Source organism: Erithacus rubecula (genome assembly GCF_903797595.1).
Source record: "Erithacus rubecula genome assembly, chromosome: 1".
Classification (NCBI taxonomy): domain Eukaryota; kingdom Metazoa; phylum Chordata; class Aves; order Passeriformes; family Muscicapidae; genus Erithacus; species Erithacus rubecula.
Window position 1 is genome coordinate 9,831,761 of NC_136658.1, and position 16,420 is coordinate 9,848,180.

Consider the following 16,420-nt stretch of genomic DNA (forward strand, 5'->3'; position numbering starts at 1 on the left):
ACAGCCTGTTAGTGACAAAATGAAATAAAATTATTTGAATTGACACTTATGTTCTCATAAATCTGACTGACACTTCTATTAATGTTTTTACCTGGGATTTCAGCCTTCAATTGGGATGCTGAAAACTGCTTGCAGAAAGGAGCCAGGCATATGATGGAGCCCAGCATCCCTGACACAGCTCACTTTCTGCAGTGACCCCTATTTCCTGGCATGCAGGGGCTCTCCCCAGCCAGACCACAGCTTTTGTTCACTGCTCCCAGCCCATTTCTGCCAACTCTCTGTCTGCAGGTCTGTCTGCAGGTGCTCTCCCTGGGAGTATGCAGGGCTGGAGCTGGCCAGGGTTTCACTGCTGCATCTCCCTCAGCTTCTTTAAGGGGTACTTTCCCTTCTTTCTTTTTACAATTATCCACCAGCCAAAGTTTTAGACTCTGTTTGCTACGTCAAATCCCAGGAAAATCTACACCTGGATAAATCCCACATTTCAGGTCCTGCCTGATGTGTCAGCTATTGAAAAGGATCTGAATTACCTCCTCCATGAATTCAGAAATATGGCTGCTGCACAGACCCACATTTAGTACCTTTCTAACACTACATGTGCTCTTGTTACAGACCATGCTGCTCTCAGCAGGACACCCTCTGGTCCTGCTGTGCTTGCTCAGGTCTCCATCTGAACACTCAGCTGGCTCAGATTTCAGCAGGTGTCCCACCTCCTGCGGTTTAGGTGCACTTTCCTGGGAGCAGGTTTTATTTCACAGTGAGAGACAGCTCTGTTCCCTCTGTAGAGGGAACAGGCATAAAGGGGAAAGAGGCTACTTTTTACTGCTTCCCTGATGTATTTCACTCTACCAGTCACCCTCCATGTGCTCCTCACTCTGTGGAGTGCCAGAAGACCTGCTGTGCCCAGTGAGAGGAGAGAGAAAAGCCTTGTTGCCGCATCTATATTTTTTATATCTCACCCCAAAGAGTTTCTCTTCATTTTGTTCTTCATGTTTTGAATATCCTTTTTAAAACAGCCAGCAATTAAAATACGAAAACCTCCTCCACAGATCTATCCAATGAAGATGATTTCAGACCAAGCTCTACTTTTTTGTTTCTGTCTCTAGAATCTTGCTGCCACATGGGTAGTTGCAAAAATAGGCTCCACCAGCTGAGCTGACCAAGAAGACAGAAACACAGAGACCTTTGCAACCTCTGAAATTTGCCTAAATAACTCTAGTATCCTTTACTAGAATTTCAGTGACCTCCAGAAGCCTGCTCCAAGTTCATTGGCTTTATTGTGCCTTACTGACTTAGCCCAGGGAAGGATGAGTATAGTACAGATGAAAAAACCAAAAAAACCATGAGTGTGCTGATGAGAAACTGAATAGCCTAGAGCCCTCCATCTCTAAGCTGCTGATGTCTGCATGGTTAAAAATGAACTACCTAGGGCTATACGAACCCCTGGTGTTAGCCTGAGCAATGCATTCACATCCATTTACCTGAAATCTAAATTTGGTTTGCTGCATTTCATAACCACATGGAAGATGACAGCATCTCTTTAATGCTGAATCATTGCAAAAAGTTTCCAATTTTTATGCATATCAGCACAAAAGCAACCACTTCAACTTACCCAGGAGTACTGTAGATCCATATCAGTTAGGGAGTATGTAAGATGTGGCTGATGAGAAGAGCAAGTACAATTTTCCCATTCTTCTATTTTTGAAATTAAAAAGTCACAAGGACAGAGCTGGTTGTCAGGAAACGGCTTCCAGTCACCCCACAAGTGAAACTCTGTTTCAGAATGGATTGAAATAGTTCCTAAGTTGTTAAGTCTGGAAGTGTATGAGCGGCCCAGAGAGGCAGAAATAAAATCCGTCCTGGTCTCAGTCTCTTCTTTTCTCCTTGTGCTGTCTCTCCAGGTCTTCTTTTCCTGAGCTTTTGTCAGCTTCATGCAAGAAGTTAGTGCTTCTTCATCCTCTTCAGAGAGATAAGCATCTTCTAAGGTATCTTTAAAATGCAAATACATGTTATAGTATGTTGCAATTCAATTTTTTTTTTTTTAATTTAATAGCTGTCTTTCACTCCATATAAAGAAAAAGCCAAGGACTCTGGTAAGAAATTAACAAGAATGAAAACATCTCAAAAAAACCCCCACCAAAACCAAACAAAACAACCAAACAAAAAACAAAACCAAAACCAAGCAAAAAAAAAAAAGAAAAAAAAAAAAAAAAAAAAAAAAAAAAACAAAAAAAAAAAAAAAAAAAGGAAATTTAAAAAAAAAAAAAAAACAGAAAAAAAAAACCCAAAAAACAAACAAACAAACAAACAAACCCCCAAAACACCCCAAAAACATATAATTATGATAATTAGGGAGATGGAAAGGATTTTGTACTGGGTCAGGCATCTGAGCCAAAAGTGAGATTTATTCTCCATTTGGTATACTCATCTTGCTCCCTCAAAGGTGTGGAAAATTTTATTAGTTCTGGCCATGAAAATTTGCTAACTGAATGTCATATTGCTGATAGTTTCAGACAGCATGAGTTGAGCTGGAAAAGTTCAGGAAACTTTCTGGACTATTGCTCTCCTACCCCTTGTATGTATGTTGTAGTTACAAAATAGTTGCTAAAATCCCTATTTCCTCATGTGTTTCATCCCAAGCAGTGATTTGGCTGGAGCAGTAGTTCAACAGATAGTTTAAACTCTTTTTGCAAATACTGGATTATAAATAATCATATAAACAAGTGCACTGTACAACCAATGCATGCATTGTTAAAATAATGTTGGCAAAATAAGTTCAGAGGAAGAATTGTTGCACAGTCAAATCAGAGATCCACAGGAGACTCCAGAAAATCAGCTGAGGCCAGAATCAATTCAGAATTCCTGGGTGTCACAGCCAGGTGTAAGAATTACACAGATGAGAGACCAACTTGATTATCCCACCTCAGACCCTCCTGCACTCTCAGATGCTGCTGACCCACGGAAATCATCTTCCCGTTTGTGAATTTTGCCTTTCTGACCCGAAATGGGACACAAAAGTAGGAAACCCAAAGTGTCCCCAGCAGGGAGGCCCTGCTGTTATACAATTGTGTTTATCTAGGATCCCCACTTGTGAGAGGTGCTGTTGCAGAACTGCAGCAGGGCACAGGAAGAGGGTTTCACACCATGAGGAAGTCAGCGCTGCCGCCTGTCGCACTAACATCTCACTTGGGGGCTCAGAATGGTGGGTGGAGAATGACAGACCAGGACAGGGTTGTTTACAGTTATGTTCAATCCAGTGTCATTTGCCAAATGTTGGAGAGAATGCTGATGTGATGTTGTACTTACTGAGGGGAACCAGAACGTGCTTGACATCCTCCAAGCTCTGTGTACTTGTTTTCTTTGTTCGGACCAATTTCTGCAATCTTTTTAATGTTCCCCTGGACTCAGCTTTATTGTCTGGTTCTGTACCCTACCCCAAAAAAACAAACAAAACAAAACAAGAAAGACATTAAAATCATTCAAACCCTAAAAATAAAACCTAAGGGTAACATGGTGTTTATCTTGAGAATGACAGTGTTGGATTCTAAGATCTGACCATTAACACAATGCTTTGAGAGTCAGGCTTTTCCTTGCTTCAGACTAATAGATTAAAAAAAAAGGGGAAAAGGCACCTCACAAGAAACATCAAGCTTAGGCTGGTGTTCATATTGTTGTTTCTTTCCTTGAATACCTGAGCATTACTGAATACAAGCAGGACCTAATGAAATAAATCTACACCCACACCCAAAAAATCTGAACCTGCCTTATTCTTTCAGGCACTGTTATAATAAAATATTACTAGTTATGTAAAATATTATTATTGTTATTGTTATTATGTGTCTAGATACACCTTTCAGGGCTACCTTTATGGGTGATATAAATCACACTGATGCTGATGGAGCCTATGCTGACTTCTTTCCTTAAGGATAGGACCCTAGGAGTCCTTCTTTAATCACAATAATGCTAAAGTTCCCAGAGTGGATAGCAGTTGGGTTTAGACCCCCTTCTTCTCAGCAGCATGCTGCATCTCATGAAATCTGCAGTGTTCTGGAAACTGGGAGTCAACCACAGGAAAAGATCAGGAAGACAGAGAATTGACACCTTTTCATGTTTCCAGTGTCTCTTCTAAGTCATGACTTCATCAGTGTCTTAGCACTGCAGTGAATTTTGCAGCTATCCCCAAAAGCTGCACATCAGTCTCGAAGTACCACAAACTGAACTCAGTACATATGAAATTAAAACCAAAGACACTCTCCAGAAGTTCAGCTGATGACCTCCAGCTACTGGTTGGTGCCCAACAGAGAGGATGTGAACACAGGTGGACCCTCCATAGGACACGGGGTGCTCACCAGCACCAGCAGTTCTGCTGTGCTTTTTCTGTTGCAGATTTCTTTCCTCTTCCAAATTCAAGAGAGCAGAAATGCATTTTTACCTCAGCTAACGAGAGAAACTGAGGTGCAATTTTTCAGTCTCTCATTGTGAGATGTCTTTGCAAAATAAATCACAGTGGTTTAAAATGCTAATATTGCTCTCATATTAGATCTCTTGTAGCAATAATAATTTGTTCACTTATAAGTAACGACACAAAAGCAACATGATGACTTTGATTTATGATCTGGGATTTCCATCATGGAGACATCAAGATAAATGGAAGATAATCTATTCAGATAATTTCATTAATGGCAAACTCTAATCCTCTTTTCCTTAAAAGCACTCATTTCATAGAGTCTATTGTTAGACAAAAGTCATAAGTGCTTAAATAATAAATGCAGTAACTCTCTTTCATGGAGGAAAAGCTCATTCAGTATCAGCTGGTGGTGAGATAGCTTTTAAATTTACAGTATTTTATTTTGGCTTACCAAAGCATTTAAATATGGAATTTTATCTGCCTATCCAAACATTCTTTAATGTAGAAACCTGACAATCAGGTGATCTGTGCTTTGCCCCAATCTATAAGCAAAGCTATCTATAAGGAAAGAATTCTTGCATGAATAAGAACCAAGAATATTATTGATTTCCCTACTTAATGGGTTTTAGTGATGAAAAATCATGTCACATCACAAATCAAAATGAATTGCGTAAAAAAATAAATCACAGGCTGCCCTTTAGTTACAAGTAATTTGCATGCAGTGTTCAGGAATACTTAAACACAAAAAAATATATACATTTTAAAGATGCACTTCTAAAATACATTACAGAAGAAAAACCTAAATTGTGTCTGATAACCTGTTTCCAGTTTATTCAAAGGTATTTTTAAATACCTTAGGAATCTTTGCACAGTGAGATGTCATGAGGATTAACCTGGTGACAGAATTACAGCAATTTGGGAGCTAAGTGTAAAACACTGCTGGTCAGATTCCTGCCATCTCAGTTCTGTTGAGCACTCTCTTTCCTGGGTGTAACTGCATTAATTTCAATAAAACTACTTGCACAGCATGTCACTTCTCAGCAAAAAGAATTCAGTCATGGCACAGTCTAATCCCTGTGATTTTTCTTCAACTGCTTTGCCTTTCCCAAAGAAATGCAATGATTTAATCATGACTACCAACTCACTTAAATTCAGAGTATAGTGTAATAGTGCAAAGAGAAAAAATACTGTGTGTTTACTGTGTCTACGGTGCTAATTGTTATGGTACCAAAATGTTTGGAAAGTTTAAGTAATAGCATGGCTGAACATAATTTATATTTAAAAAGTATGTTGTGATAGACAATTTCTTGCTCTGTTTAAGAGTTCTGTAAAATGCACCAAATTTGTATAAATTTCCTCTTAAAAATATTGATAAAGCCACAGATAACCAGTGTACAGAGAAGCACTGTGCAGACTTCTTTCATGTGCTCCTGCCCATAAACATCTGACCTTAAATATTCCCATGATGTTGGTCTGGTACTCCAACTAGTTTAAAATGAGTACAGAGTAAGACTAAGCAGCCTAGGGATAATAGGCAGATTCTTTCCTGGAAATCACAGCAATAATAAAATATTCCAATAGCAGAACAATAATACAATATTCTACAGAAGACAAAGAGATATCATGATTAATTACTTGGGTGTGGATAAAGATCTTTCAGCCTTTGGAGAAGGAACATATAGCACAGCAAAAAAAAGCCTCTTCTTCCCAGCTGTTGGTGAAAAAAATAAACAATTTTTGTGGCAACTCACCGTTTCACTGTTACCAGGCACACCTGGATTGTGAACTCGTGGTGGGATCCATTGCTCATAGTTTATCACCTAGATAGTAAGAAAAGTAAAATTTAAAAAAAAAAAAAAAAAGTAACTTACATAAGAAGAATAAGCATAGCATCATGTAATTAAACATAGATAAGAGCTCAGCAGTATTTCAGCCTGGTGTTGTGTGGATATGAAAGAAAAAGATGGACATACACCAGCTGCCACCCATTAAATTATTTTGGTATTGAGCTGTCTGGATTTCCTCCTTTATCTGGGATTCAGGAACGTCTTGGAGACATTACAGTGAAAGTGGTACCATGGCAGAGCTGTGTATTATAGTGTGGGATCTTTGGATCTCATCCTAGAACTTGGCTTTCCATGCTCAATGAACAGGAAAGCCAGAGAAGACTTCCCTCAGCAGCAGCCCCCCAGCTGAGGAACATCACTGATGCAGTTCTAAAATCTTTCTTAGTTCACCTCATTTTTCCCAGGATGTTGAGTACCAGGGGTGTGATTTTGAACTGGATTATCAATGTGGAGAAAAATGGGACAATCCTCAGAACTAAGACAAGACTATTCACACTTCCATCATCTGCCCAAAAGCCATTTGTTGGTCACAGTGTCCTCAGGAGAGGAGCAGCAGAGGAATGCACCTTCCTTGGGGCACTGCTGCAGTCCTTGGGGCAAGCCTGACAGTGCCTACAGCTCAGCAGGAAAGTGATGAACACTGGCCTTTTCCCTTCATGAATATGAATGACACGTTGAAGGCTGAATGCAACCTAAGAATTTACGTGAGAAATGAGGCATGAAACATTTCTGAAAATGTATTAGCCCAAAGACTGCGTTACTTGATATTTTATGTCCTTCCCAATATGCTGCAAAGGCTTCCAGCCATCAAGGGAGCCCTGCTAGACATGAGTAAATAAGAACAAAGGTATGAAAAATAAATGCAGAAAGTAAAGGCACTTTTTATGGCAAGGTACAATTTTTGCAGTGGTGCTCATGCTATATCCCTCAACCTTTACTCCTGTTTCAAGCCCCATTTTCCAGCACTTACAGAATGAATGGAATGAATGAATGTCAATTTAGGAAATGGAGAAGGATTAAAGCTTTTGTGAAGCACTCAGGGAAACTTATTTGCTATCTCTTTTCCTTTTTTTTCCTTCAACAAGAGGAAAAAAAATCTAAGGTGCTCACCTGTGCTACTTACTCCTGCTTGTAAATTTGCCTCTTCCATGGCACACAGAATCACAAACTCCCACAGACAGGCTGAGTTAGGAATGCACTTTTGGGGATTGTCTAGTTTAGCTCCCTGCTCAGAATTGGTCACCAGAGCAAGCTGCATAGGTCCATCTCCTGACAGGAATGTCTCCAAAGATGAACTTCTCATATCCTCTCTAGGAAGCTTCATCAGTGTCTGACCACCTCTTATACTAGAAGAGTGCTTTCTTTATGCTAAGTGAAATTTCCTGCATCTCAGTTTGTGCCCATTGCTCCGTCACATTCCTGGGAGTAGCTCCCTGTAATTCCCTGGACTTTCTGGGACAGCTCAGTTGTGTGAGCTATCCCACCCAGTTTTGTGATCCTGAGGCTGCAGTTGTGCAATTGCATGCAGACTTCTAATTCCTCCTGTCTGTTCCTCATGCTGTGTGCTTCAGCAGACAGGCACTTCCTAAGGATACTCATTTGTGCTGATTTTGCAGAAAAAGAGCTTCCCCCATTACACTGTTCTCTCAGCATTTCCTTGTTTGTGTGTGTAATGTAGTGCAGCAAATGAATATAGATATAATCAGACTATTTTGGAAGCTTATAAGAGAATTCTATCAATGTTACCTTGACGATAATGAAAACAAGAGGTAACGATCATTAGAATTCAAAATAATGCCATTAAACCTGAATTTTTTAAAAAGCAAGTGCAATAGGTCTTAAGCTGATACCAATGTTTGGAGGGACCCAAGTCCCCATAGTTCATCATTTATGCACCTGAAAAAAGTATCTTCAAATGCTTTGAGAAGTCAAAACAAGGACTTTGCTTCTAAAATGGGGCAAATGGTTCATGTGGGAAAGTTTAAAGGGATTTTATGGTACTTATACTTAAAGCAAACATAGGCCTTATTTCCTTTTTCCCCTCCATAGTCTATCATGTCTGAGGAATGACCTCTAGGATCTTCACCAGGAGCCAGTCCAAAAGCTGTCCTGGCAGAATAGGGGCAGAGCCAGGGATCCCTCCCACCAAGGGAAGAACTATTGCAGGAAATCAAAGCACAATCTTTCTCCATGAGGCTTGGAAAATGAGAGAAAGAAATCAGAGAATGACATATGCAAAAGAAAAAGAGTTCTTTCCTTCTTTCCTTCTTCCTCAGGTATTCTTTTGTCAGCTGGGAGAGGAGATAATCATGGGAACAAACTAACAATGCAGAGACAGATAAAACCCTGGGGGAAAGCAGGAGACACCTGGGACACACTGACTTTGCAGGCACCAGTTTCCAATATGATTATCTGTCCCCCAAATGCAGATCATTTGACTCTTTTTTTTACCCAGATCTTCACTTTGACCTACACTGAAGCTGAGCACTGCCTAAACATTGTGTTTTCACAGTTCTCTGTCTTATCTCAGTTGCCTTGAGGGTGATAAATATACATTTTTTTCTTGTTTTTAACCTAAACATCTAAAAGGACTCCTGACATTGTATTAAAAAAACAAAGGAAGCTCAGGTCAGAGCTTTTTCTAAAGTTTAATCCTCACCTTGAATTTAAAACTTTTCTGCAAAGGAAAATTTAATAGATTTTCAGGTTCTAAAGAATTTTATTAATTCCTCATTTAGAGGAACTCACATAACACACATATATACATGCGTGTTATACATTTTTAATCCCAAACTGGGTAAACTGATGTGTCCTGTGAAATCAGCACAGCTAAGCTGGTTTGCCACAGACTGGAACTGAAGTAAAACATTACTAGAGAAAACATTGGGCTGGAAGTGAAATAAAACCCAAACATCAGTCATTCCAATTCCAGAGCTACAAGTCTTTTCTCCTCACCTCTGCTGTTCACCAGCTAATGGGTTTTATCTAATTTTATGTTGTTGATTATGCAAACCCAGGGGTCAGAATTCATTAATTCCTCATGCCAGTGGGATGACAAATACAGATTTAGGAAGAAGAGATATGGTATAAGTTTATAGAAATTCAGAAAGCATTAGGATGCATATGCCAATATGGATCATGCAAGACAAATCTAAAGACTTATTATAGATCTTGCCAGACACAGTTCTAGCACATCAATTTAGCAGAAATGTATTCACTCAGGGAAGGAAAAGGTTTTCTAGGCAATGAAATCCATATGGCCTGCATAAGAAAAATCATGAACAACTTTGGAAGTCACCAGAGTCTTCTTTTAAAATCACCTTCTAAAGTACAGAGGCATATTGAGCATGAAGTTTAGGCTAGGCAAGTGCTGAATGGAGACAAGAAATGGAATTTTATTTGAATGAAAATTTAGATTCTTAAAAAAAAGAGTAGTTGTTTCACCTGACATGTTGTTTCTTCTATCTTCTTTCCTTGGAGCAAATGTATTCCATCAGCAATAATATTATCTTCTGTGAATTATGACCAAAAAAGAGAAAACATGCTTTAAAATGTCCTGCTTTATGTTTCTAAGAGGAATATCATTTGAATTGCACTTGATGTTTTGAGCTGACATTTTGACTCTCTGAAGTTAATCTTATATCATTTCAGCATACATTTTATCTTAAACTGCTTTGAAGTGAGACTGCAGAACAAATTGGCAAACTGACTCACAGAAAGAAAACTCATTTGTGCTTATTTCTCCTTCTGTACTCAGTACTCAGTTTACTAACCCAGAACCCCACTGTGACTTTCCTCTTGCCCTGCTAATTCACAGCAGCAAAGCCTAGAATATTCATATGAAAAATGAAGGGCAAAAATGATCTTTTCAACTGAGATCTGTTTATCTGAGATTAGATTAGAAATTGCTTTCAGAGGATGAACGTCCTCCCAGCTCTTGAAATAAATGAACGATTGGATGGGAAGAGTATTAACCTTCACTACAACATTGAGCAATAATAGGTCAAACAAGTCTGAAAAAAATTGTTTTAAGCAAGCTTTCTTTGAAAGATCTACTTTTACTCCCAGTCTTAAGGCAAAGCACCCACTACGGTACAAGTGTAGGACAGCCCTAAGGATTAGATACTATCAGAGCAGACATCAGGATCACTCAGATATTTTGCAGGGAGAAAAAAAAAAACATGAAGAAAAATATCTGCTAATCACACCACATTTCCTAAAGTCACTGGAAAACAGCAGGAATGTGTTGGGGTTTTTTTTCTCCTTAATCCTAATTTGGCATGTTTATTGCTGCTGTGGAATACCTTGCAGCATCAGTGGCTCTGTTTGCAAAAGGACACCTTATTTAAAATATAGATCCACAAAAACTAACAGTAGGCAGGCGAGACTGATTGCATAGTGTTCCCTACAATTAACAGGAAAAGAAAGAATAATTCAATGAATAATTCAAAGTGACTTAGTTTCTCTAGCTATCACATGGAAAAAGTGTCTGAATGTGATCATTAAAATTTATACTTGAAGAGGCACATAAGATCCTGATCCAGATTTTCTCTTAAGCACCTACAAATCTCCCCGAAGTCACTGAGGGCCTGGTGGCTGACAATCTGGGTGTTTGTTTCATTATGTAGTTAGCTGGATTTCCAGTGGCACCATAATTTATGTTAAACAGTGCTCATGCAGCACCAGATTAACATCATGGGTTCTTTCTGGTCCTCAGGATAACTTGTTTTCATCTCCTGCAGGCATCTCTGTACACTTCATCCCTATGCTCTCTGAGCTTAATCTGGAAATTAAATCTTGCAGTGTTCAGCTCTTTGCCCCAAAGTCCTCTTACAGTCTAATCCAAAATGCTAATCCAAAATGCTATTATTGAGTACCTGTTTGCAGCTGAATCACAAACAATTGTGGGGAAACATATAATGCCCTTAATCTGAAAGACTACATACAGTGACACTGCTCTTGACATAGTATTGTTCAAACCCAAATTAAAACAGCAAGTTATTTAAGCAAACCTTAGTGGTCCCCCCCAACCTTAGTTTATAATAATCTGCAACCACAGTGCTCTTACATCTTGCTTAGATCATCTCTCCAACCTACTGAATAATGGAATAAGGTATTTGTGTAAAAAAACAACCAAAAAACAACAACCAAACAACAGCAACAACAACAAACCACCAACAAAAACAATAACATCCAAAAGATATAAATGAACTTCAAAGAGAGCTGCAGTGTTCTTGTCTTCCTTATCTGGTAACAGGTACCAGCCACCCTCCTGTGGAATGGATTAGGACCAGTGGAGAGTCACATCCACTCTGAGAGGTGTCAGTTCTTTCCTGTTTGTCTCCATAATCCTTCATGGAAGCCAAATGACTGTGAGTTACACACTCAGCTTTTCAACAATGATGCTTTAAGGTTGGGAGATCTCGTGATGAAGGTTTGGGTTTGGCCTTGAGAGCAAAGGCAGGTGTTTCCACTATTGTGTCTGGAGGATAAATATGTGTTCACTGCATTTTCATCCTGGAAAATTTGGGTTTGTAGATGTAATGATGCACATGCTGTCATCAAGGGCTTCATCCAAAGGCTACAAGTGTCTGTGGATGTCTCTACAATTATTTCAGTGGGATTTGAGACAGGTCTGTGAATACAGCTCAGAAGTAAGCAGAGAAGTCTATGGTGACCACCACACATGGATTTTAAATATAACAGAAATTCATTTTGTGCAATAGACTTGCAGCCCTTGAAGAATTATCTCTGCTAAGAGAAAAGTTTGATCAATAGTGATGAATTATCTTGATCAATAATGATACACTGTGAATCTCCTTGCAAAGGTTTTCACTGCTGTGTGAAGGGGACTTCCCTTGAAATAATTTTACTGCAGTAGGGGAAAGGGAGATTTTTATTTAGCTGCCAGCTTTGCTTCCTGTTCCCTCTGGGCCCCTGCCCTTCAATTACAACACTTGTCAGCTTTTAAAATGTGCACTGCTTCTTTTGCATGCTTTGGATATTTAAAAGGGTAAAAAGTGCCTGGAGTAGAAAAGACTTTGGAGGAAGGTCAAAAAGTTCTGCTTTCTCATTCAGCCTCTCCCCACTTCCAATCCAGCAACCTCTGGAGTACCATTGGAAGAATCATTACAAAATTGTTTTGGTTAAAAGTAAGACTTGTCAGGAGAGAAATGCTTAATATTTCTTTCACCTATCATTAGAACTCATTCCTTGCAAGCCAATGACACTTACTGAAGGTCTCTTTTCCTGTCACTAGTTCAGTACAAGAATTCCTCTAAATCTTCCTGTCATCTCTTATTTCTGGTTCTGGTTCAAGAAACCAAATTTGCCCATAGATGGGCAAATGCAGTATGTATTGCAATTCCAGATCTATTTCCAAACATTTAAGTGTTTAACTTCAAGTGCTGAACTGAACAAAATTCAGAAGGAAAGTTGGTGCCCTGTCCTTTGCTTTCTTTGACATATCCAGGTAATTGTGGAATCTCCTATCAGTGGATGATCTCTAGACAATTTGTACAGGAGATATTCCCACATTTTTTGGTTTAAATTGAGAACAAGACATACTTCCACTTTAATCTCACATATCTTAGTTTCTCCTGAGCCTTGTCTGGTTTAGTCTGATTAAAACCAGTAAGAGATCTAGTTTAACTTTGAAAAGTACAAATATAAATGCCATTCCTGGAAGCAACATCAAGCAGATTATCAAAGCATTTTGATTTTTAAAGTCCAGTTTGTGTTTAAATAGGTGAGGTGACTACTCACTTGTTAATAGTCAATGTTATTTTAATGAATTTGTATTGGTACACTCTTAAGCAGTGTCATAAGCAACTTCCCATGCATTAACTGCAAGGTTGTTTTAATAAAGTTTGTCAGAACAGGATTAGAAAGAGAATCAGAATCAAAAGTATTTGCATCTAAAATTTTGCCAACTCTCTTTTGCACCTGCCACAAAAAGTTTTGTGAGAAATGTTGCATCCTTTCCCTGTTGGATATCTGGAGCTCTTTAAAGTACCCAGGAAACACTGATTACTATGGCTGGGCAAGCCAATACAACACAACTATGGCAGTTTAATGTAGGGAAAGTCTCCTATGGACTACAGAGATAATTGGTCATAGAGGGTGTTCTTAGCTTCCCAGTTTTAAAATAAGCTTTATTTTAACCACTTCTAGCCCTCTTGGGGGTGAAAAAAAAAAAAAAAAAAAACAAACAAAAAAACAACAACAAAACCTTTAAAAGACCTGACAAATTATTTAGCTGGATTATTGGTGAAAATGTGAAATTTTCCTAGGTGCCCTTTTGAATAATTTGTTGAAAATGCAAAATCAGCTGAAATCTGTTTAGCTTTACCTTCAAGCTGGCAGTGCCTTCTTATGTACGAATCATTCTCCGGGTTCCTGGAGCCCTGCCAAAGTGTGCCATTCACATTTTTCCTGTCTAAAGTAAAAGCACAGAGAGGAGACACCTGAATTCACAGCAAACCTGTGAAATTACTGGAAATTCTATAAAAATAGCATCAGCAAATCAAACAAGCTTGCAGACACTGGAGCATCTGCTCAGACGTGGAAATGAACTGATGATTTTGAAATATAGGAATTTTTATGGATGTGTAGATGGATGGATGGATGCATGCATGCATGGATGGATGGATAATATTTATTATGGTCAGACTTCAAGTTCTATCATCTTTTGCTGTGGTCTAATACCTCATTTAACATTGTAAACACATGATCAGGATGATTGTTATCTTAACCCTGCATTTAAGACCTAGCATCCCATAAAACATCTGTGCTTTTGTTTTGCTTCCAGGAATTGTATAATAAAACCAATAATAACAGTATTGATAATATAATAACAAAAATAATAGCTGGTGGTAGTATTAAACTCTACCATTATCAAACCAGAGAGTTTGCAATGAATAGCATCAAAGATGCTCACATGGACTCCAAGGTTTGGACTGTCTCAGCCTGGATGGCTGAACTAGGCTGGTTTTGAGAAAGAGATGGCCATTCTCCTTCTCCCTCACTGAATTTCAAAGTGCTCATGCTTCACAACACATAGACAGCTATTTGTGGTTTGTGCTTTCTGGGTTTGTTTGGTTTCAGATTTTGAGTATTATTTAATGCTGGGTTTCACTCAGAAAATTTTCTTTGTGAAAGCTCTTGTTGATGCTGTCAGGTGCTGGGAATTCATTACAGCTTGTTTGCTGTAGAGCAAATGACACTGTCCTGCATGAAAGTGCTCCCAGTGCAGGGCTGCAGAGTGAAGCCTTAACACAGGGGAGCTTTCATCTACCTAAGACACATTGTGAAATAAAACCACATCATTACAGCCACATACAATACCCTTTATACTCAGCAAGGACTAGATACAACAACTAAACCAAAACCCCAAAGAATAAATGAAAGCATGATAACAGGAAGCTCTCCCTGAAAAAAACATCCAGGAGATTTCACTTTGAAGAAGCTGATGATTTTTTCCTGTAGAGTATTTACAAGACAGAACCCATTGAAACACAAGTGTAGATAACAATACACAGTGTCAGCATGGGTTTAACAAAACCCCTGAATTTCCTTCTTGGTGATCTTGTTTGTGAAAATTCTCACAAAATAGTTTAAAATGGGAAGGGCAAGTGACCTGAATTTTCTTAGATCAGAGACATTTCAGTGTTTTATTGAAATGATTAAAAGAAACACTGGACATGCTGAGTATTTCTAATGTTGTCCCATAACAGGTTCTTCATCTCAATGTGGTTTCTATATTTAACTAGTTTGTTTTCAATATCTACCCACAAATGTGTGCCTGGAAAGCAGGGAAGAAGGGAGAATATATTGATAGCTTAATTCTATTTTCTCCTTTCCTTTGCATTTGCTCCAACAGATGCAAAACAAATCAGACTCTTAATTAAAGTTGGTTTTCTGAGATTAGCAAGTAAACAGTAGATGATTTAAGCAGCTACTAACCAAATGCTTCATTTTCAGACATGGACTTCTGGATGGATCTAAAAGAATTAAAAGAATTTACCATTAGCTGAAAGACAGAATGAAAAAAATTAAAGCGTGTTTAATGAAATATGGGTATTTTCAAACTAATTCTTCAAAGCAGGGCACAGGGATTTATTTGTGTGTTATTCCCACTGGCTTTAATTGGAGTTACTGTCTCGTTCACCCAATCACCTACTCCCATCTGAAAGTATCTGAGGTTCCATTCTGCAAGAATATTTCTTTTAAAAATGCAAAATGTTGGAATTGGGGGGACCCATCAGGAAGAAGAGAGACTTTCCTTTAGACATGATCTGAAGTGTCCTACAACTTTTAGAATTATGGTCTTATTTTTGGTGACATGATAACAGATTGAACCAGAGTTCCCTATGAACATACCATCCCCAGGACCCTGAGTGGCATTTTATTGCCTCAGTAAACCTTGAGCTTTTTGCACATTTACATCAAGGATTAGTCCTAATTCATGCTTCCATCTGTGGTCAGTAGTTCATAGAGGACAACTTGAAGAATAGACTAACTTCACAGAGGATAAAATAATTTCTTTGAATAATTTGTTTCACTCTATCCATTAAAAACCCAGAGAGTAGTTTATGAGCAGTGTTATAGTAGGTGAGAGTAGGGACTGTCTAATCTGTGACAATGAACAGCAGAAGGGAAAGAGCACAAAATTTGGGACTCCTCTCCCATCCTCAGTCATGTAGGTCCTAAAGGGATTCCTGAGCAAGAGGGTGCTGCTAAACAGTTGTGGGTTTTTAAAAGAACTGATCTGTACCCACTCATTCCTTTTAAATTTACTGGATTTTGTGATTCCAGAATTCCACAGTTTAATTCTTATTGTCTAAACAAGGAATATTTATTGTATTTCTGCTACTCCACATAACTTGGTGCTTCGCCCCAAAATAATTTGCCCCATTGTCAGGAACAGAGAATGATTAATTCCTTGTTCATTTTGTCCATATCTACCTGAAAGATCAATGGAAAAATTATCACTGCCAGGATTGTGATGGCTGGACAGGATGAAATAATTTTCATTACAAAATATTTTCATGTTGATTCAAACTATTTTCTTCCAGCTCACTCTTTTTTTTTCTTCTTTTTTTTTTTTTTTTTTTAATTGATCAGTTAGATTGTCTCAACAATACTTCTAAATTCTGATTTTTTTTTT

The 16,420-nt window shown here is 38.4% G+C and overlaps 1 protein-coding gene across 1 annotated transcript in view; it reads right to left on the bottom strand.

The window, feature by feature from the left end:
- Positions 1 to 3,352: 3,352 nt before the first annotated feature.
- The window catches only part of LOC306810360 (uncharacterized protein ENSP00000383407), a 29,141-nt gene continuing 16,073 nt past the window's right edge, over positions 3,353 to 16,420 (bottom strand). Inside the window, exons 4-7 of the mRNA XM_079322860.1 lie at positions 15,217 to 15,254; positions 13,604 to 13,690; positions 6,157 to 6,225; positions 3,353 to 3,427 (exon numbers count right to left, since the gene is read on the bottom strand). Coding sequence (XP_079178986.1) covers positions 6,212 to 6,225; positions 13,604 to 13,690; positions 15,217 to 15,254 — 139 coding nt within the window. The 3' untranslated portion in view covers positions 3,353 to 3,427; positions 6,157 to 6,211. The remainder of the gene's footprint in view (positions 3,428 to 6,156; positions 6,226 to 13,603; positions 13,691 to 15,216; positions 15,255 to 16,420) is intronic.